The following is a 24253-nucleotide window of genomic DNA, read 5'->3' on the forward strand; positions in this document are numbered from 1 at the left end:
TGCATCGAAATTGACGGAAAAAGGGGAATTTTTCAAAATGTCAACGAGTTTTGTCTTTTCTTAGAAAATCTGAAGATTCCTTGTGCATGTGCGGAAATTCCATTCATTTGATGTAGCAGATGCCCCTTTAAATTCTGTTTCTCGTGTCTGCACGAAAAATACCTTCCCGCAATTCCGCAATTAGTAATGTCGAAAGTACATCCGACAATTAATCGTACATTACACTCACATATTGGCATATTGTAACTCATTTCATTACCGAATAAAGTTATTTATACCTTTATTCATTGATGTTTCACTTGGACTTTCCAAGCCTGTTGCTCGTCCTTGAAACCTGTGTCTGCAGATCGAAGCGAGCAGGTGCACATCAGTTCTCGGTACCTTACCCGACTGCAGGTGTAAAGGTATTTCGGATATCACGACAGGCATTCATTTCCAGGAAAACTTTATGGGTTTGGTCGTTTTCTTCTCGATGATTATAAATATAATATTTGTTGAAACTTCCTGGCAGATTAAAACTGTGTGCCGGACCGAGACTCGAACCCTTTGCCTTCTGCGGGCAAGTGCTCTACCATCGAAGCTACCTAAGCACGACACACGACCCGTCCTCACGGCTTTACTTCTGCCAGTACCTCGTCTCCTATTTTCCAAACTTTACAGAAGCTCTCCTGCGAACCTTGCAGAGTGAAAATCTCATTCCTGAAACATCCCCCAGGCTGTGGCTAAGCCATGTCTCCGCGATATCCTTTCTTTCAGGAGTGCTATTTCTGCAAGGTTCGCAGGAGAGCTTCAGTAAAATTTGGAAGGTAGGAGACGAGGTACTGACAGAAGTAAAGCTGTGAGGACGGGGCGTGAGTCGTGCTTGGGTAGCTCAGTTGGTAGAGCACTTACCCGCGAAAGGCAAAGGTCCCGAGTTCGAGTCTCGGTCCGGCACACAGTTTTAATCTGCCAGGAAGTTTCATATCAGCGCACACTCCGCTGCAGAGTGAAAATCTCATAATATTTGTTGTGATAATAAAAACTAGCAAACAGCGACGAAATATTGGAAATTCAATATAAGTTCATGCAAATACATGTGCCTTTCCATTATATTACCTTTCAAGTATAATACACATGAGATAATATGACTAGTGTTAAAAAAGTATAAATTAAAAGAAATGAGTGGAACTCGATCCAATGACCCACCCCACCGATTACGGAACCTGAACGCTAAGAGCGTGACCGCCGCCACGTCGTGCTCAGACTCGCAACTCAGTGATACATCGCCGATGCGCGAAACTTCTCTCGCAATTTTCTCGAAATACCTTTTAGCTTCACTGGGCCACACTGGAAGAAGATTATTTTTGGGCCGCACATAATCTGCTTAACGCTAATAACAATACCTGCTCGGCAAAAAAAAAAAAATTGCATAGACTGAAAATATTCAGTTTATCACAACTTAACATAAACGTTTGGACGCCCATGGCCTAAGTGGAACTCCCTACTACTTGCACATTATGTAGTCGTAATGGACTATTAGAAGTGTACGAAGTTTGAAGTAATTCCGTTATCCGAACGTCGTTAGCTCGCCTAGTCACTTGTAAAATAAAAAGGCATGGCATAAACAAGAGATGTTGTCATAAAATTTTAATTATCACCTCGAAAAAAACAAAATCAAATGGCTCTGAGCACTATGGGATTTAACATCTATGGTCATCAGTCCCCTAGAACTTAAAACTACTTAAACCTAACTAACCTAAGGACATCACACAACACCCAGCCATCACGAGGCAGAGAAAATCCCTGACCCCGCCGGGAATCGAACCCGGGCGTTGGAAGCGAGAACGCTACCGCACGGCCACGAGATGCGGGCGAAAAAAAACAAGTTACGTGATTACTGAGGGGCTACACATTGAAACCCCAGTGCCACATTACATCAAAAAAAAAAAAAAAAAAAAAAAAATAAAGAGGCGCAGCTCGTTGACACTAAACAATATGTGAAGTAATTTGTTTGCATTTTACTTTAAAGGGAACAACGCTTTCACAATCTATGCTCAGTTGGTGGAAAAGACAGAAACATTTATCCATAATACGACTGACAGAGTGGTTCGGTGGAGTGTCCTGGAGATATGAGAACAAGGAGACTTGTGGACACATGAGATTGAGTAATAATATGCAGCGCTCTAGTGGCTGCAAATAGAATTGTTTAATCTACTGTTTGTTCACGATACGTTGACAATCCGCTCAGTGGCTGTCGGGAACGGCAGGACACGTGCTTTGCCCCTGCATTGGACTGCCGAGGGGAGAGGAGCAGCGTCGGCTGTTCGGCGCAGTCCTGGCACCATTACCATTGGACAGTAATACTTCGCGTCTAGGGGCAGCATGACGTTGGCATCGTTCGGAGCTAAACAAACATCTTTCAACTAGTGCCGATTTTCTCCGTTTCTGGCACCACCAGTATAATCGTCAAGTTATCGTGGACAACCGGTATACACAACACCAGTATGACTAAAACGTGCGCGCTGGTCGAGTGTTGCACAATTACACATCTAATAGTTAACAGAGATGTGTGTTACAGGTCTGAAAGGAACCTTGTCATCAAGTCATCTTGGTTAGTAAACTTTTTCATTTACTCCTTACATAGCACCTCCAACTTCTACAGATATTTAAAAACAAAATTCAGGAGAGAAGAGTCCCGTGATTTTCGAAGTAATGGCAAAGAAAAATCAATGCTTAGATGTACCATACAGTGACGGAGAGTTGATTAAATTATGCGCAATGAAGTTACCGTTGAAATACCAGCAATCATTAGTAGGTCGCGGAGGCAATGACGTCGAAGCATTTAAAGGAATTCTAAGGGAACTAGAGTTTATATTTTCGGAAGATGACGCAAGAAAAAGACGAAGCGCACATGAAAACGAAAGCAAAAAGCAGTGGAATCCACAAGACACAGTACGAAGAAACAATACTTACGAACCACGTGATAACTTCGCACCAAGAAACGACAACAGATTTCAACATAAAAACGGTTATGGATTTAGAAGAGAATATGGCAATAACTATAATTCACCCAGGAACGGCAACAACTATTACAGAGGGAACAATGACATCCGGAACGGGTATTGGAGAACCAATAGACCGACAAATTATCAACAAAGAAACCAATATCAACAAGCGGAGCAAGAAAAGAGAATACAGATAGAAGAGGTGGAGGTAAGACTACCAAACCCCGAAAAACGTTCGAATTGACAGCTGAGCGCCCATGCCAGAGAGAATGACGCACCGACCCAGGACAATTGCAGCACCTTGAACAGAGAAGTAAATACCTTATCACGAGAAGAGAAGAAGGAAGAAACAAAACCGCAGGGACCAGATGAAAACGAAGACAGGAAAATAACAATATCGTGTTGGACGAAATTAATTGGGAGAATACTGATGAGGAAGATGAATTACCAGAGGCCTGCACAACGAATGTAGGAGGAAAGGACGAAGTAATGAGTATTGCAGAGCTATTTGAGATAGAAACCAGGGAAAGCAAATTCAATGAGGATAATGCGCAGTCGACAGAAGTTGAAAATAAGTTACTAGTGGACACACAACCCAACGTATATAATGAAGGAAGTTATGAAGCGATAATTAGAGCATTTAAATGCGATTATGTGGAAGTAGCGACGAAGAAGGAGAAGATAGACGAAGATGAGGAAAAAGTAGAGGATGTTGAAGAAAGCGCAAATGAAAGACGAAATAGAGAAGAGGAAATAAAAGAGAGAGAAGTAGCAGTCGAAGCTTATCCTATAGGAAGTTCGAATTCACAAGGGAAATTCCTGAAAAGACTCATGTATGATTCAGTGGTGGATTCATTGATGCAACAAGAAGAAGAACAGAACCAACCCTTTCAAATTCAACCAATCGTGAAGGCCATGGTAAAGCATACCCCAGTCAATATTGTAATTCATAGAGGAAGTGAACTGACCGTGATCTGAGAAAATTTATTCATGCAGTGTAATGGCAATGAGGAATTGCCAGTTCTGAAAACACATAAGATGAAAGTAAGAGGTCCTATTAGAAACAATGCTGCGGAAGTTACGAGACAAACAAAGTTAACTCTTTCTTGCCAAGGTCAAAAGATCGAAGCCAACTTCGTGATTATACCTAAACTAACTGTAGATTTGATTATAGGTGCAGATTTTTTAAATGAGAGACGAGTGATAATACATATGGGGAAAGGTAGCGTAACATTTGGGAATGTCACACTACTCTTTGAGCAAAAGCTAAAATTAGAAGAAATACCAGTTATAAACAAACAATTAAGAAAGATGCGAGATAAAGAGGATGAAGAATTAGAATGGTATGCACAAAAGGGGGAATCGCCTCAACTCATGTTAAAGGTCCATAAATAAATTGACGAAAAATTTCAAGAAGTTCAAGTAAATAATCAGCACAATATTTCATGTTTATGTTGCAGATAAGATCGTCAGGAAAAAGAAGAATGAAGAAAGAGGAAGGTGGGAAAAAGAAAGTAGTTTCAATAAAAACAAAAACAAAAATAACAACAATAGCAGCATAGATTAAGGTGAAGGAATAAAGCGTAGATAGTCTAACAGAGTGAAATACTAAAACGCTATACACCACGACACTACACAAAAATAAAAAACGAATTTGAGGATTCTTGTAGAAGTTAAGACTCAAAATATCTTAGAATTGTAACATGGAAAGGGCGCCGAAATTTGTAAAGCTTTTTAAAAAGGCATAAAACAATGTAGGTACTAGACATATGTTAGATGATTATAAGTAAAATTTTTTGTAAGAACCATTGTAAAAACTCCAGCAAGAAGCAAATGCAACGACCCACAAGTTGCAACGAGAGAAGTATCAAGAAAGAAAAGGACGTGATTAGCAAGACACGATTCCTACAAGGCAGAAGCGTCAAGAGAAGGGAAAGGACAGCGAGACCATCAAAGGGCACTTGTACCCGAAGTCGGCAGTAAATCTACTGCTAAAAGGGACCCGTGCAGGGACAGACAAGCAAACACCGGACTTTCGCCGCTCGTAAACCACGGGACACCCCGACTCAGCGAAGTGAGCAAAAAACGGCCCGACGAGAAGACCGCTTGGGCAAGCCACCACTGGCAAAAAAAAAAATGTGTAAAAGTCACACTACTGCTATTTAACAGCATGCTGATGCACAAAACTGAAGAAAATTTACACAAAGTAGAAATGACACGTCCAAAAAATTTATCAAACAGTTACTAAGAGAAGAACTTAAAAGTGACTAGTTATCAATAAATATTACCATATCCTGCCCAGAGAAGAACTAAGAATCAAGTAAGAAGCAGAGAAAAAGCAGGAAGAACAGAAGTTGAAGATTCGCAAGATTGAGACCAAGAAAGAAGATGGGTGAAGAATAGACAGCATACCTTCCCAAATCCCTATCCTATTGTAAACTAGTCGTCTGCGAAGTATTACAACGAAAAACGACCGCTTTCAGCGACACATAACGATGACTTTCACGCATACAAAGCCAGTAAACCACGAAATTCTGCACTCTCAGCTCCATTCCATTATGGGACCTCCACAACAGCAACACACAGTTGCAAAACCAACAAGGAACAACGAATGAAGCTGTACATCAAATACTTGCCCACATCCATCTCGCTCAAGTCCATCATCTTCGTGCAAAAACATTCGCCATCCTCATGCTTAAACGTTCATAGGATTGTGTGTATGTGTGAAATCAAATTATGTGATGTAGGAGTTGTGCAAAAGAAACGTGTGAAAAACTAAATAAGTTAAGCACACCAGACAGCTAATAAACTACAAAATAACAGTCAATGACTATGGACTTAAGTAAAAATTGACTATCGATAAAAATAAGTCATTAGTTCTGAAATGGACAGTGTATAAAGAACAAAAGTAAGCCATAATAAACACTAAAACTATATGCCACTATTTTCTCTGCATAAAAATAAAAGAATAACTATATTTTACTTATTTTCTCCTTATAAAAACAAATAATCAAAAATTATCTTGTTGGATGTTTTCCCTTTTTTTAACATTTGTACCATTTGTTAGGATAATATCTCAATAGTTGTGTATGTATATTTCTTTGTCAAAGCAACTCTTGGAAATAGTTCTTATTTGTTAGTGTAACAATGTTGAAATGAGTGTCTAGAAACAAAAACGTTTTACTTGTACATGATATTTACAAAATGTGTTAGGAATAGATTTTACTTAATTACTACATTTATAAAAAAAAATATTTCTAAGAAAATCGATGTGAAAGACTCCTCACTTTCGATAACAAACTTCTTAAAAAACAAACTTCACACTTAAATAAAGAAAGAAAATAATTAAAAATTAATAATGATAATAACATAAAAATATTCTTCTCTTGTCAATATAAACATATTTTTGAGAATAATGTGGAAGAACATAAAAATATAAATTAGTGATGAAACTAGCATAGAACTAGAATAATGTGGATGAACAGTAGGCAACAAAATTTAGATAAAGGAATAATTTTTGACTGACTTAGACAGCGATTCAATCATTGTCTAACTTCAGTGCAAAAATTAAGTTCGAAGGGTAGTGATATGTAAAGTGTCAGGCAAATCCAACACCTTCCATGAAAACCCTAACATGATAAGCAAATCCAGCAGTATGTCACATAGCTCCGAATAAATCCTGACATTAAATTAACCAAAGTAATACGATCAACGAGTGAGCAAACGGAATACCACAGACTAACACAAGAACGCCTAAATGCATGTCATACCTTCCCACCATAAAACAGACGCAGTTTCGATGGGAGAAACGAGAACAGAAGCCGACAGCAGAACCGTGTTAAGCTAGAAAGCCCTACGATAAGGGATGGACACCCACATCGCCGGCTGACCGCCAGGACCATCCCGCAGCCCATGTTACAACGTAGAGCCCTCCAGAAGAACAGTATAGATCTTACAATAACACTAAAAGGGCCACACCAGCTGCAAGTTTTAGTGTGAGACTTTTTCGCGTCTCTGTTATGTTGCAAATGTTAAAAACATTGCCCCACCATGAAAAGTATAACGTTTTTCATTGGATAAACAGAATTTTTGTAGGCGGAGCTTAAGGTTAACATTGAGACTCTGATTGGTCAGTTGAAAACACAGCCAGATACCTTTTTTAAAACCAGCTTCGGTAAATTGTAGTAAGGAGAAGTTACGAGAGAGTTGCTTCCGAGACGGCGAGGTGTGTGAGCTGTGCCGCCCGCCGCCCCCTGACGCTGCCTAAGCACTGACAAGCTAATGAACGCACGCGATGCCGCGTTTCTGAGCGCATAAGGCTTCACTCAGAACTGCAGAAGTCTCATCTGTTACATCCCCTTTTTACGTAATACTATCGTCGATCGTCAATTAAATCTCATGGTGTTCACATTCGCTACTTGAAGTAAAAATCTGAAACGCAATGATTTTTCTGTTATATAATTATTGAGAAGCCACATCAGCCACTGTAATTTATGACAAGTTAGATAAGTAATTAAAGATAATTGAGGGTCACTGTAGACCATTTTAATAGTTTTCTCTTTTATGAAACTTAACTTAAATCTAGATTATAGATGTGATATGGCATAGGTCATCCTTCGATCCATTGTAGAACTTGGAGACCCATTCAGGGAATATTCGTTCACATTTTTGTTGAACACAGATGGTTTTTATCATCCTGTATTAAAACATTTCCTTTTATCAATAGTGCAATTTATGAACAATGTTTGTTGAGTAGATTAAAATTTCCAATGGTAAACTTAACTGCTTTTTTGACGTTATTTTACCAACTGACTAAAAATAGGAAAGCCTTGAACCCCTTCCACTAAATTTAGTTAGTATTAAGATTCTTTTAAAGGGAGTGCAGTGGAGCTGATGCTGAAATCATTAAGTATTTGATTATATCATTGGTAGTCTCACTGAACTCTTCTGAACTCTACATGTCATGTGTGGTCTGGCGTCTCCTTACTGGCAACAGGTCCCAGGTTCAAACTAGTCAGTTCCCTAAAAAACACGTTCAGAGCGTCGTTGCGCGAAAGTGGTAGGGGCCACGACTTCGAACAAACAGATACCAAGCAGAATGTTAGAAAAATCCTCTTGAGATTTTCTCGAAATCGCCTAAGTAGTAATGTAAAGGCGCCAAATTTCGTCTCCGTACCTAATTTCGTCCCCATAACGTTCTATGTTCTGCCGGTAAGGGCGCCATCGGTGATATTTTTCGTTAGTTGCGCCCATGGCGACCAGTTAGCTGTGGAAGTTTCATGCGTCCAGTCCTCTCCGTGGCCGTATGAGAAAACGTATTCTAATTTGTCAAAATTTGAGTTGTCGAAATACTATTTCTAAATGCTCTTTTCGAATTATTAGAATGTGTTTATTTAGTTGTATTTGACATAATCTGTAAAGGGTAAGCTATAAAGTGAATGATGTGAGCGTTTTGCCGTGTTTGGTTAACTTCACGTAGTGTGGGAAGCGCCATATCGGCAAGCAGGATGTCCCTATTTTCGTCCCCCCACCTGTTTCTGAATACGTCCAGGGGATAAAATTTAGAACATACTTCTACACTTTGTTTCAGATGCCGCCATGGAAGTAGTGGGATAGAGAGGCATTTAAATCTGCAATAACTGCGGTGAGAAATAAGGTAATGGGATATAAAGCTGCGAGTAAGACATTTAGTGTGCCTAGAGCAACTCTCAAGGATTATATACAGAAAGGAGAAGGTAAAAGTGCTGAAGGGTTAATTGAAAAAGCTATTGGTAGAAAACCAGTTTTTTAACGTGAGTTAGAGGCTGAGTTAGTGTCTTATTGTAAGGACACGGAGAAAAATTTCTATGGCTTTACTCTAAATGACCTTAGGCGAATGGCCTTTCAGCCCACTATACGCAATAATGTTGCTCAGCCATTTTCAGTGGAATGGAAGTGGTTGCGTCTGTTTCTTCAGAGACACTTTCTACATGAACGCCGCAATCCGTGTCACTAGCTAGGGTACAAAGTTTCAACGAGGAAAGTGTTAAGCTCTTTTTCTCTATTTTGAACCCCGAGTTGGAGAAAATACAATGTAATCCACTTAAAGTGTTCAAAAAAAAAAAAAAAAAAAAAAAGGTTCAAATGGCTCTGAGCACTATGGGACTTAACTTCTAAGGTCATCAGTCCCCTAGAACTTAGAACTACTTAAACCTAACTAACCTAAGGACATCAAACACATCCATACCCGAGGTAGGATTCGAACCTGCGACCATAGCGGTCGCGCGGTTTCAGACTGTAGCGCCTAGAACCGCTCGGACACCTTGACCGGCACTTAAAGTGTTCAACATAGGTGAAACCCGCATCACAGTGGTACAACACAAAGTAAGAAAGACTGTTGCTGTGAAAGGGAAGAAGTTTGCGCACAAACTGTCGTCTGCAGAGAGAGGTGCTCTAGTGACGGCTATTTTGTGCATGTCGGCATCGGGTACATTTGTGCCCCCTCTTATGATTTTTCCCAGAAAGCTGATGAAGAACGAACTCATGGATGGAGCTCCTCCTGGGTCAATTATGGGAGCGATTGAGTCTTGGTGGATACAAGTGATCTTTTTGTAAAATTATTTCGACTTTTCATTTCAATTGTAAAGCCATCAAAGGAAGATCCTGTTGTGTTGATATTTGACGGACAGTGTTCACATTCTCGCAATGTGAATGTTACTGACATTGCTCTGATAATGGTGTTGCCATAGTCTGCTTGCCTCCTCACTCCACTTCAAAACTGCAGCCTCTTGATGTGTCGTTCATGTTTCCTTTCAAAACATTTTATGCGCAGGCAATAGAAAATAGGCTGTCTAACCATCCTGGCACGACTGTTGGTGACATGCGGATTGCACAGCTATTCAATGAAGCCTATCAATGCGCAGCGGTTGTAAAAACTGCCGTTAATGGTTTTAAGAAAACTAGGATTCTGTCTTACAACCCGAATGTGTTTGGCCCAGAAGACCTTTCGCCGATCGCTGACGCCTCCTCAGCTCCGGACACGCATGCAAAAAATCAGCCCTCAACAAGCACAGCTATACAGCCGGCCTTTCCAGCCGCTCAACCTTCGAGCAGCACACTGATGCCACAGTTAGTAGCAGTTAGCCCAACAGATATCGCAGGGGTGCCTGTTATCCATTCATCTTCGTCTAAGGGACGAGGCAGGGCTTCTCTTATTACACGCTCGCCTTACAAGATGAAACAATCTCAAGAGAAAACCAAACGTAATGTGAGAAAACGGTTGGATCTAATTCCGAAGACGTTGCCAGGAAAGGTAAAGAAACCGTTAAAAAAGAAAACAAGCCTGAAAATATCCAGTGACTCTGATGACAACAGTGATGTCCGATACCAAGATTCAAGTGGAAGCGAGGATAATGAAGATGATGCGGAGTGCCCCATTTGCCTGAAACGTTTTTCTCAAGAAAATCATGGGGAAAAACGGATGCGTTGCACGCAATGTTCTGTGTGGCAACACGAAATGTGCTCACGAGCAAAGAACAAAAAAATAAATAAATTTATTTGGAACTCTTGTTTGGAAGGGTAAAAAATAATCGTACAGTTGCTAATCAACATTTTTGTAACAAAAATGGACGTTTGTAACCTGTATCTAATATAAATAAACATTGTAACATGTCTCTATTATTATTACCTTGTTTTTAAACTCTTAAGACTGCCTACAGGAAAATTAGAGAGACCTTTGGAGAAAAGAGAACCACTTGTATGAATATCAAGAGCTCAGATGGAAACCCAGTTCTAAGCAAAGAAGGGAAAGCACAAAGGTGGAAGGAGTATATAGAGGGTCTATACAAGGGCGATGTACTTGAGGACAATATTATGGAAATGGAAGAGGATGTAGATGAAGATGAAATGGGAGATACGATACTGCCTGAAGAGTTTGACACAGTACTAAAAGACCTGAGTCGAAACTATGCCCCGGGAGTAGACAACATTCCATTAGAACTACTGAAAGCCTTGGGAGAGCCAGTCCTGACAAAACTCTACCATCTGGTGAGCAAGATGTATGAGACAGGCGAAATACCCTCAGACTTCAAGAAGAATATAATAATTCCAATTCCAAAGAAAGCAGGTGTTGACAGATGTGAAAATTACCGAACTATCAGTTTAATAAGTAATACCTGCAAAAAACTAACACGAATTCTTTACATTCGAATAGAAAAACTGGTAGGAGCCGCCCTCGAGGAAAATCAGTTTGGGTTCCGTAGAAATGTTAGAACACGTGAGGTAATACTGACCTTACGACTCACCTTAGAAGAAAGATTAAGGAAAAGCAAACCTACGTCCCTAGCATTTGTAGACTTAGAGAAAGCTTTTGACAATGTTGACTGGAATATTCTTTTTCAAATTCTAAAGGAGACAGAGGTAAAACACAGGGAGCGACAGGCTATTTACGATTTGTACAGAAACAAGATGGCAGTTATAAGAGTCGAGGGGCATGAAAGGGAAGCAGTGGTTGGGAAGGGAGTGAGACAGGGTTGTAGCCTCTCCCCGATGTTATTCAATCTGTATATTGAGCAAGCAGTAAAGGAAACAAAAGAAAAATTCGGAGTAGGTATTAAAACCCATGGAGAAGAAATAAAAACTTTGAGGTTCGCCGATGACGTTGTAATTCTATCAGAGACAACAAAGGACTTGGAAGAGCTGTTGAACGGAATGGACAGTGTCTTGAAAGGAGGATATAAGATGAACATCAACAAAAGCAAAACGAGGATAATGGAATGTAGTCGAATTAAATCGGGTGATGCTGAGGGAATTAGATTATGAAACGAGACGCTTAAAGTAGTAAAGGAGTTTTGCTATTTGGGGAGCAAAACAACTGATGATGATCGAAGTAGAGAGGATATAAAATGTAGACTGGCTATGGCAAGGATAGCGTTTCTGAAGAAGACAAATTTGTTAACAGCGAGTATAGATTTAAGTGTCAGGAAGTCGTTTCTGAAAGTATTTGTATGGAGTGTAGCCATGTATGGAAGTGAAACTTGGACGATAAATAGTTTAGACAAGAAGAGAATAGAAGCTTTCGAAATGTGGTGCTACAGAAGAATGCTGAAGATTAGATGACTAGATCACATAAGTAATCAGAAGGTATTGAATAGAATTGGGGAGAAGAGGAGTTTGTGACACAACTTGACTAGAAGAAGGGATCGGTTGGTAGGACATGTTCTGAGGCATCAAGGGATCACCAATTTAGCATTGGAGGGCAGCGTGGAGGGTAAAAATGATAGAGGGAGACCAAAAGATGAATACACTAAGCAGATTCAAAAGGATGTAGGTTGCAGTAGGTACTGGGAGATGAAGAAGCTTGCACAGGATAGAATAGCTTAGAGAGTTGCATCACACCAGTCTCAGGACGGAAGACCACAACAACAACAACAATACCTCTTTTACAAGATGTATCAGTAGGGGACGAAAATAGGACCACTTTGTCAAGTTCAGTAAAAGTACATTGTTTTTGAAGTTTTTTCTGTAAAGATAACTAATCGTTTCTGACATATTTTGAGCTAAGTACGATGTGTATGCTTAGTTGCTGGTGTTATATAAGTTTTTTGGGAATAACTGATTTAAAGATATTGTATTCAGAGGCTAAAAAGAGACTGGGGGACGAAATTTGGCGCCTTAACCTTACGCCTTAATACTTGCATTTTATGGTGTCATAATGGGCTAGAGGGACAGAGAAACAATTAAAATCGCTCAAAAGAGGAAAGGCCGCTGGACCTGATGGGATACCAGTTCGATTTTACACACAGTACGCGTAGGAACTTGCCCCCCTTCTTGCAGCGGTGTACCATAGGTCTCTAGAAGAGCGTAGCGTTCCAAAGGATTGGAAAAGGACACAGGTCATCCCCGTTTTCAAGAAGGGATGTCGAACAGATGTGCAGAATTATATACCTATATCTCTAACGTCTATCAGTTGTAGAATTTTGGAACACGTATTATGTTCGAGTATAATGACTTTTCTGGAGACTAGAAATCTACTCTGTAGGAATCAGCGTGGGTTTCGAGAAAGACGATCGTGTGAAACCCAGCTTGCGCTATTCGTCCACGTGACTCAGAGGGCCATAGACACGGGTTCCCAGGTAGATGCCGTGTTTCTTGACTTCCGCAAGGCGTTCGATACAGTTCCCCACAGTCGTTTAATGAACAAAGTAAGAGCATATGGACTATCAGACCAATTGTGTGATTGGATTGAAGAGTTCCTAGATAACAGAACGCAGCATGTCATTCTCAATGGAGAGAAGTCGTCCGAAGTAACAGTGATTTCAGGTGTGCCGCAGGGGAGTGTCGTAGGACTGTTACTATTCACAATATACATAAATGACCTTTTGAATGACATCGGAAGTTCACTGAAGCTTTTTGCGGATGATGCTGTGGTACATCGAGAGGTTGTAACAATGGAAAATTGTACTGAAATGCAGGAGGGTCTGCAGCGAATTGACGCATGGTGCAGGGAATGGCAATTAAATCTCACTGTAGACAAGTGTAATGTGCTGCGAATACATAGAAAGATAGATCCCTTATCATTTAGCTACAATATAGCAGGACAGCAACTGGAAGCAGTTAATTCCATAAATTATCTGGGAGCACGCATTAGGAGTGATTTAAAATGGAATGATCATATTAAGTTGATCGTCGGTAAAGGAGATGCCAGATTCATTGGAAGAATCCTAAGGAAATGCAATCCGAAAACAAAGGAAGTAGGTTAAGTACGCTTGTTCGCCCACTGCTTGAATACCGCTCAGCAGTGTGGGATCCGTACCAGATAGGGTTGATAGAAGAGATAGAGAAGATCCAACGGAGAGCAGCGCGCTTCGTTACAGGATCATTTAGAAATCGCGAAAGCGTTACGGAGATGATAAACTCCAGTGGAAGACTCTGCAGGAGAGACGCTCAGTAGCTCGGTACGGGCTTTTGTTGAAGTTTCGAGAACATACCTTCACCGAGGAGTCAAGCAGTATATTGCTCCCTCCTACGTATATCTCGCGAAGAGACCATGAGGATAAAATCAGAGAGATTAGAGCCCACACAGAGGCATACCGACAATCCTTCTTTCCACGAACAATATGAGACTGGAATAGAAGGGAGAACTGATAGAGGTACTCAAGGTACCCTCCGCCACACAGCGGCAGGTGGCTTGCGGAGTATGGATGTAGATGTAGATGTAAAACTGTACAAACTCTGAAGTAAATTCGTTATCCGAACATCGTGACCTCCCCTTGTGAGCTAAATTTCATAACGTTCAACATGTAATGATTTTAATGATTTTTACTTTATTCGCAGGCACGAGCATGACTCGAACGATGAAAGTACTTCATATGGCAAACGATCTTTGGCAGAAGATGGAGGACCGCTGTTTGTGTGTGCAGGCATGGGAAGATCGCGGCGGTGGGCGACTCGGAAGCGGTGTGCCGGCGCTACGAGGGCCAGCAGTTCGACGCCCGGATAGACGCGAGCGGACGCTGCGTCATGCCCGGCTTCGTGGACGCACACACACACCCTGTCTGGGCCGGCGACCGCTCCCACGAGTTCGCCATGAAGGTTCGCATTTCTTCTATTACTACTGTCCTTAATTCTGACTCGCCCTGGCAGCCGTGAACGTTAACACTCCGCTTCCGGGATTCGGGGAGGCGCGCTGGCTCCTTATCGAATTCGCTCGGGTGATTAACGACGACGGCTAGTGTGCTAGCCAGCCCGGATTGGTTGTTAGGCGGTTTCCCACATCCGATTAAATGAATAGCAAGCTTGTACCCACGTCCCATGTCAATTACATTGTTTGTCTTATATCTGCCATGTGGTTTATGTACAAATTGTAAATAGCATTTCGCTCCCTGTATTTTACCACTGCCACCTTCATAATTTGAAAGAGAGTATTCCACTCAACATTGTCAAAAGCTTTCTCTAAGTCTACAAATGCTAGAAACGTAGGTTTGCCTTTCCTTAATTTATTTTCTAAGATAAGTCGTAGGGTCAGTATTACCTCACGTGTTCCAACATTTCTACGGAATCCGAACTGATCTTCCCCGAGGTCTGTTTCTACCACTTTTTCCATTCGTCTGTAAAGAATTCGTGTTAGTATTTTTCAGCCGTGGCTTATTAAACTGATAGTTCGGTAATTTTCACATCTGTCAACGTCTGCTTTCTTTGGGATTGGAATTATTATATACAGTAGAGCGTCGATTATCCGAACGTCGGTCAACCGAACGACCGCTTAACCGAACCGTGCACTCGCTCGCACCTGTTGCTCTCCCACCCTACCGCCCATCATCCCCCTCACTCCCAAACCAAGTTTCCCACACTAGTCGCCGCACTGGGCCACCGCTGGCGGAACATTTCTTCTAATGGATGAATATCGATGATGCACATCCAGGACACCAAATCATGCAGGACAGCGAGATTGTAAACGTCGTCACTGATAAAGATGACGCCGCCAGCATCTCATCAATCAGTGCTCCAGAAAGAGAAGATGAAAGTATACCAACAGCTTCTGAGGCGTTCACTTGTTTAGATACTGCCTTGCGATGGTTTGAAGCCCAAGATGAAAGTGACCAGTTTCAGATATCTGTAATGAAAAAGGTACGTGACTTAGCTGCTCGTAAGCGTGTATGCTTGCTTAGACAGACCAAAATTAAGGATTTTTTTAAACGTTAATTTTGTATACTGTGTGTATTGTTCATTCAAAATGCGTATGTAATATGTATATATTTTTGTTTAATAAACTGTGCCACATACTATATATTCCTACTGAAGTTGCCTTTGTATGTTACTTTGTAATACTAAAAGAGATGCCTGTTTTTATGAATAAATTTACTTTACAGTACTTCTTTTTGGCAAATAAACATGTACAGATCGATTATCCGAACAAACCAGTTTTCCGGACACCCATGTCCCCCAATTACTTCGGTTAATCGACGCTCTACTTTATATATATATATATATATATATATATATATATATATATATATATATATATGGTGTTACAAAAAGGTACGGCCAAACTTTCAGGAAACATTCCTCACACACAAAGAAAGAAAATATGTTATATGGACATGTGTCCGGAAACGCTTACTTTCCATGTTAGAGCTCATTTTATTACTTCTCTTCAAATCACATTAATCATGGAATGGAAACACACAGCAACAAAACGTACCAGCCTGACTTCAAACACTTTGTTACAGGAAATGTTCAAAATGTCCTCCGTTAGCGAGGATACATGCATCCACCCTCCGTCGCATGGAATCCCTGATGCGCTAATGCAGCCCTGGAGAATGGCGTATTGGTCCACAGCCGTCCACAATACGAGCACGAAGAGTCTCTACATTTGGTAGCGGGGTTGCGTAGACAAGAGCTTTCAAATGCCCCCATAAATGAAAGTCAAAAGGGTTGAGGTCAGGAGAGCGTGGAGGCCACGGAATTGGTCCGCCTCTACCAATCCATCGGTCGCCGAATCTGTTGTTGAGAAGCGTACGAACACTTCGACTGAAATGTGCAGGAGCTCCATCATGCATGAACCACATGTTGTGTCGTACTTGTAAAGGCACATGTTCTAGCAGCACAGGTAGTGTATCGCGTATGAAATCATGATAACGTGCTCCATTGAGCGTAGGTGGAAGACCATGGGGCCCAATCAAGACATCACCAACAATGCCTGCCCAAACGTTCACAGAAAATCTGTGTTGATGACGTGATTGCACAACTGCGTGCGGATTCTCGTCAGCCCACATATGTTGATTGTGAAAATTTACAATTTTATCACGTTGTAATGAAGCCTCATCCGTAAAGAGAACATTTGCACTGAAATGAGGAGTGAGACATTGTTGGATGAACCATTCGCAGAAGTGTACCCTTGGAGGCCAATCAGCTGCTGATGTGCCTGCACACGCTGTACATGGTACGGAAACAACTGGTTCTCCCGTAGCACTCTCCATACAGTGACGTGGTCAACGTTACCCTGTACAGCAGCAACTTCTCTGACGCTGACATTAGGGTTATCGTCAACTGCACGAAGAATTGCCTCGTCCATTGCAGGTGTCCTCGTCGTTCTAGGTCTTCCCCAGTCGCGAGTCGTAGGCTGGAATGTTCCGTGCTCCCTAAGACGCCGATCAATTGCTTCGAACGTCTTCCTGTCGGGACACCTTCGTTCTGGAAATCGTTACAAACGTACCACGCCACGGCTATTGCCCCGTGTTAATCCATACATCAAATGGGCATCTGCCAACTCCGCATTTGTAAACATTGCACTGACTGCAAATTACGTTCGTGATGAACACTAACCTGTTGATGCTACGTACTGATGTGCTTGATGCTAGTACTGTAGAGCAATGAGTCGCATGTCAACACAGCACCGAAGTCAACATTACCTTCCTTCAATTGGGGCAACTGGCGGTGAATCGAGGAAGTACAGTACATACTGACGAAACTGAAATGAGTTCTAACATGGAAATTAAGCGTTTCCGGACACATGTCCACATAACATCTTTTCTTTATTTGTGTGTGAGGAATGTTTCCTGAAAGTTTGGCCGTACCTTTTTGTAACACCCTGTATATATATATTATTCGCTAATATTTAGAAAACGTACGTCGTAACATGACTTAACACTAGACGCAGAAGACAATTGGGCTACACAAATTCCGTCGCGGGACGGGTAGAGGGAAGGGATGGCGATTACTGGAAGGACATCTACTACTACCATTGCTAAACAACAATTGACATACCGACCTCGTGATGATGCGGGGTTGTTGTTGTTGTTGTTGTGGTCCTCAGTCCTGAGACTGGTTTGATGCAGCTCTCCATGCAACTCTATCCTGTGCAAGCTTCTTCATCTCCCAGTACCTACTGCAACCTACATCCTTCTGAATCTGCTTAGTGTATTCATCTCTTGGTCTCCCCCTATGATTTTTACCCTCCACGCTGCCCTCCAATACTAAATTGGTGATCCCTTGATGCCTCAGAACATGTCCTACCAACCAATCCCTTCTTCTGGTCAAGTTGTGCCACAAACTTCTCTTCTCCCCAATCCTATTCAATACTTCCTCATTAGTTATGTAATCTACCCATCTAATCTTCAGCATTCTTCTGTAGCACCACATTTCAAAAGCTTCTATTCTCTTCTTGTCCAAACTATTTACCGTCCATGTTTCACTTCCATACATGGCTACACTCCATACAAATACTTTCAGAAATGACTTCCTGACACTTAAATCTATACTCGATGTTAACAAATTTCTCTTCTTCAGAAACGCTTTCCTTGCCATTGCCAGTCTACATTTTATATCCTCTCTACTTCGTCCATCATCAGTAATTTTGCTCCCCAAATAGCAAAACTCCTTTACTATTTTAAGTGTCTCATTTCCTAATCTAATACCCTCATCATCATCCGACTTAACTCTACTACATTCCATTATCCTCGTTTTGCTTTTGTTGATGTTCATCTTATATCCTCTCTTCAAGACACCATCCATTCCGTTCAACTGCTCTTCCAAGTCCTTTACTGTCTCTGCCAGAATTACAATGTCATCGGCGAACCTCAAAGTTTTTATTTCTTCTCCATGGATTTTAATACCTACTCCAAATTTTTCTTTTGTTTCCTTTACTGCTTGCTCAATATAGAGATTGAATAACATCGGGGAGAGGCTACAACCCTGTCTTACTCCCTTCCCAACCACTGCTTCCCTTTCATGTCCCTCAACTCTTATAACTGCCATCTGGTTTCTGTACAAGTTGTAAATAGCCTTTCGCTCCCTGTATTTTACCCCTGCCACCTTTAGAATTTGAAAGAGAGTGTTCCAGTCAACATTGTCAAAAGCTTTCTCTAAGTCTACAAATGCTAGAAACGTAGGTTTGCCTTTCCTTAATCTTTCTTCTAAGATAAGTCGTAAGGTCAGTATTGCCTCACGTGTTCCAGTATTTCTACGGAATCCAAACTGATCTTCCCCGAGGTCGGCTTCTACTAGTTTTTCCATTCGTCTGTAAAGAATTCGTGTTAGTACTTTGCAGCTGTGGCTTATTAAACTGATTGTTCGGTAATTTTCGCATCTGTCAACACCTGCTTTCTTTGGTATTGGAATTATTATGTTCTTCTTGAAGTCTGAGGGTATTTCGCCTGTTTCATACATCTTGCTCACCAGATGGTAGAGTTTTGTCAGGACTGGCTCTCCCAAGGCCGTCAGTAGTTCCAATGGAATGTTGTCTACCCCGGGGGCCTTGTTTCGACTCAGGTCCTTCAGTGCTCTGTCAAACTCTTCACGCAGTATCGTATCTCCCATTTCATCTTCATCTACATCCTCTTCCATTTCCATAATATTGTCCTCAAGTGCATTGCCCTTGTATAGACCCTCTATATACTCCTTCCACCTTTCTGCTTTCCCTTCTTTGCTTAGAACTGGGTTTCCATCTGAGCTCTTGATGTTCATACATGTGGTTCTCTTATCTCCAAAGGTCTCTTTAATTTTCCTGTAGGCAGTATCTATCTTACCCCTAGTGAGATAAGCCTGTACATCCTTACATTTGTCCTCTAGCCATCCCTGCTTAGCCATTTTGCACTTCCTGTCGATCTCATTTTTGAGACGTTTGTATTCCTTTTTGCCTGCTTCATTTACTGCATTTTTATATTTTCTCCTTTCGTCAATTAAATTCAATATTTCTTCTGTTACCCAAGGATTTCTACTAACCCTCTTCTTTTTACCTACTTGATCCTCTGCTGCCTTCACTACTTCATCCCTCAGAGCTACCCATTCTTCTTCTACTGTATTTCTTTCCCCCATTCCTCTTATTTGTTCCCTTATGCTCTCCCTGAAACTCTGTACAACCTCTGGTTCTTTCAGTTTATCCAGGTCCCATCTCCTTAAATTCCCACCTTTTTGCAGTTTCTTCAGTTTTAATCTACAGGTCATAACCAATAGATTGTGGTCAGAGTCCACATCTGCCCCTGGAAATGTCTTACAATTTAAAACCTGGTTCCTAAATCTCTGTCTTACCATTATATAATCTATCTGATACCTTTTAGTATCTCCAGGGTTCTTCCATGTATATAACCGTCTATCATGATTCTTAAACCAAGTGTTAGCTATGATTAAGTTGTGCTCTGTGCAAAATTCTATCAGGCGGCTCCCTCTTTCATTTCTTAGCCCCAATCCATATTCACCTACTACGTTTCCTTCTCTCCCTTTTCCTACACTCGAATTCCAGTCACCCATGACTATTAAATTTTCGTCTCCCTTCACTATCTGAATAATTTCTTTTATTTCATCATACATTTCTTCAATTTCTTCGTCATCTGCAGAGCTAGTTGGCATATAAACTTGTACTACTGTAGTAGGTGTGGGCTTCGTATCTATCTTGGCCACAATAATGCGTTCACTATGCTGTTTGTAGTAGCTTACCCGCATTCCTATTTTCCTATTCATTATTAAACCTACTCCTGCATTACCCCTATTGGACTTTGTGTTTATAACTCTGTAGTCACCTGACCAGAAGTCTTGTTTCTCCTGCCACCGAACTTCACTAATTCCCACTATATCTAACTTTAACCTATCCATTTCCCTTTTTAAATTTTCTACCCTACCTGCCCGATTAAGGGATCTGACATTCCACGCTCCGATCCGCAGAACGCCAGTTTTCTTTCTCCTGATAACGACATCCTCTTGAGTAGTCCCCGCCCGGAGTTCCGAATGGGGGACTATTTTACCTCCGGAATATTTTACCCAAGAGGACGCCATCATCATTTAATCATACAGTAAAGCTGCATGCCCTCGGGAAAAATTACGGCCGTAGTTTCCCCTTGCTTTCAGCCGTTCGCAGTACCAGCACAGCAAAGCCGTTTTGGTTATTGTTACAAGGCCAGATCAGTCAATCATCCAGACTGTTGCCCTTGCAACTACTGAAAAGGCTGCTGCCCCTCTTCAGGAACCACACGTTTGTCTGGCCTCTCAAGATGCGGGGTAAGGTCAGGAAAAAGGACTCTCTATATGCTTGCGATTACTGACTTCTGGATAAGGGTTGTGTAGCCTTCCTAGAGACGCTATTGTGGCAGTAATTTATGGAAATTGCATGTAAATTGAAGTGGGATCACTGCTGTCAGCTGCAGCGAGACATCAATAGGAATAAGCGGCGACGAGCTAAAATGTGTACGGAACCGGGATTCGAACCCGGGATCTCTACTTGCTGAGTCAACTGCGGCAAACACTGCGTCATCCGGGATACACCGTTAACGCAACTGCACATACTATCCCGGCAGGCCCCAACGCCGATCCACGATCCTACCGAGCCCCACCTACCCGCAGTCCCAGTCCATTATACTCACGTTCGCTACTCAGACATCCCCACAGGAGGTCGAACGTATTTGCACATCGGCACTGAGGAAGGTGAATCCATTGCGTGGTGTCTGTTCTTTCGGACATGTCCGAAAGAACAGACACTGCACAGAATCCGCAGCAGAGAAACATTACTTGTAAATTGAAGGGGGATCACTGCTGTCAGCTGCCGCGGGGCATTAAGCGGAATCAGTTTTGACGAGCGAAAATGAGTACCGGACTGGTATTCGAACCTGGGATCCCCTGCTTACCAGGCAGGTCCGCGTTGTGTCCGTTCTTTCGGACATGTCCGAAAGAACAGGCAACATGCATTCACATACTTAACACAACTAGCTCTTTATACTCACGAAGTAATAAGTGCTTTTGACAGGGGATGTCAAATTGATTCCAAATTTTTAGATTTCCATAAGCGTCTTCTAACCAAACTGCGTGCCTACGGAGATTCGTGATTTCCTGTCAGAAAGTTCACAGTTCGTAGTAATAGACGGAAAGTTATCGAGTAAAACAGAAGTAATATCCGGCGTTCCCCAAGGAACCTGATCTATATTAACGACATAGGAGATAATCTGAGTAGACGTCTTAGATTGTTTGCAGATGATGCTGTCATTTACCGTCTTGTAAAGTCATCAGATGATCAAAACGACTTGCAAAATGATTTAGATAAGATATCTGTATGGTGCGAAAAGTGGCAATTGACCCTGAATAAATAAAAGTGTGCAGTCATTCACATGAGTACTAAAAGGAACAGCTAAATTTCGATTAAGCGATAAGTGACACAGATCTGAAGGCTGTAAATTCAACTAAATACTTATGGATTACAATTACAAATAAACTAAACTGGAACGATCACATAGATAATTTTGTGGGTAGAGCAAACCAAAGACTGCGATTCATTCGCGGAGCACTTGGAAGGTGCCACAGGTCTACTAAAGAGACTGCTTACACTACGCTTGTCCGCCTTATTCTGGCGTGTTGCTGTGCGGTGTGGGATCCGCGTCATGTGGGACTGACGGATGACATCAAAAAAGTACAAAGAAGGGCAGCTCGTTTTGTATTATCGCGAAATAGTGGAGATAGTGTCACAGACATGATACGTGAATTGGAGTGGCAATCATTAAAGCAAAGGCGTTTTTCGTTGCGACGGGATCTTCTCATGAACTTTCAATCACCAGATTTCTCCTCCGATTGTGAAAACATTCTGTTGGCACCCACCTACATATGGAGAAATGATCAACATGACAAAATAAGAGAAATCAGGGCTCGCAGAGAAAAATTTAAGTGTTAGGTTTTCCCGCGTGGCGAACGGTAGAGAGACAGCATAGACGGAAATTCATCGAGTAAAACAGAAGTAATATCCGGCGTTCCCCAAGGAACCTGATCTATATTAACGGCATAGGAGACAATCTGAGTAGACGTCTTAGATTGTTTGCAGATGATGCTGTCATTTACCGTCTTGTAAAGTCATCAGATGATCAAAACCCGCCGCCAGGCACTTTATTGTGAATAGCAGAGTAATCACGTAGATGTAGATGTAGATGTAGATGTAGAAATCCTTTGTGCTTAATTCCACTGCTATACTCATGAAACAACTCCAACTTATCCTTCTTGAAGCATACCAACTTTTCTTATTTCTTAGCTACTTACTTATTTAGTCTACTGTGCCTGCTTCGTAATTAGCCTATTATTATTATTATTATTATTTGAGCACGTGTGAAAATATCAGTTTCAGCGATTATTGTGCTCCTCACGTAGGCCTATAACCTCTACATTTTCAACGTTGTCTTTAGAAGTAATCCGAAGACAATATATCGTGTGGATTAAAAGAGATTTTAAAGCAAAAAGCAAGGAACCGATTTCATTTCACCCGAAAGGGCATGGCAATGTTCGACAAGTCTACTCTTCCTAATAGCGGCTACAGTGGACAAAGAAAATTTAAGTTGATATTTTATGGTACTCGCAGCAGCTTCTTTCAACAACTCTAGGCATGATCGTCACCATTTCCGTTTGAGCCTATTACATAAAGCTTTGTCCATCCAGCGTTGTTGTTCATGTACTTGACTCCACTTTGGCGTCAATAGTTCTGAGTTTTTGGAGATCAGCTTCTATCAGCCAGCATACTATAAAGAGATGGGGCCCCTCCACGCCCGCACCAACGTGGTGACCAGACCAAAAGTTCTACCGTCACCTCCGTCAACATGTTAGTTATCTAATAGGTGGATCACAGGATGCTGGGCTGTGATGTTATCCGTGCGTCTGGTAAGACTACGCATTAACACGGTCCATCGGGTGATAGTGGACGAAACGCGAGTGAGGGTAGCAATTTGAAGAGCAGAGGGAAAAAAGTGCCAAGGCTCGTGCCGTGGGAAAAAAACCTCTGCGACAGTGGGATGGGTAGTAAGAGCAGTAGTGGCTTACTAGCTGCGATAGTTCATGCAAGGTTGGATTTGTTAGTATGGGTATCATGCATCATTACCGTGGCAAGCGATGGCGATGTATCCCTGTTGCTGCAGCCGCAACATTCCTGGAACAATCAAGATCGTTATATAGTAGTGGGAGATAGGCCATAGATCATCTCACTGTGTGTGTGTGTGGGGGGGGGGGGGGGGGAGTGGAGCTTGTCTGCATGCAGTGTACGGTACGGCTTCCCTGCGTGGTGCCAGTTATTCGGCAGTTTGTTCCAGCTAGATATCCAGTAATGGCGTCTGATTAACAGGGGCTCACCTGTACCGTTGTGTTTGCGTGTGCTTGGCCATAGATGTTAGGTCCTTACAAGTATGTCTTTTGGTCTTTTATGTTTCCATCTATGGTTGTGATCGTAGTTCCCCAGATTCAGAATAAACGGGTTCTGCGAATGTCTGGAGTTTCTGTATAGTCTTGTGGTGAGTTTGTGGATTACCTCCGTGAGAGTCTCAAGTCGGTATTCCCGG

General features: G+C 41.7%; 1 protein-coding gene across 2 annotated transcripts in view; it reads left to right on the forward strand.

Annotated features, from left to right (window-relative positions):
- LOC126458096 (probable imidazolonepropionase) overlaps positions 1-24253 on the forward strand; it is a 189412-nt gene that overhangs the window by 44163 nt on the left and 120996 nt on the right. For both annotated transcript variants that reach the window (XM_050094918.1, XM_050094919.1), the window contains exon 3: positions 14384-14555. In XM_050094918.1, coding sequence (XP_049950875.1) covers positions 14384-14555 — 172 coding nt within the window. The remainder of the gene's footprint in view (positions 1-14383; positions 14556-24253) is intronic.

The sequence above is a fragment of the Schistocerca serialis genome, chromosome 2 (assembly GCF_023864345.2).
Source record: "Schistocerca serialis cubense isolate TAMUIC-IGC-003099 chromosome 2, iqSchSeri2.2, whole genome shotgun sequence".
Lineage (NCBI taxonomy): Eukaryota > Metazoa > Arthropoda > Insecta > Orthoptera > Acrididae > Schistocerca > Schistocerca serialis.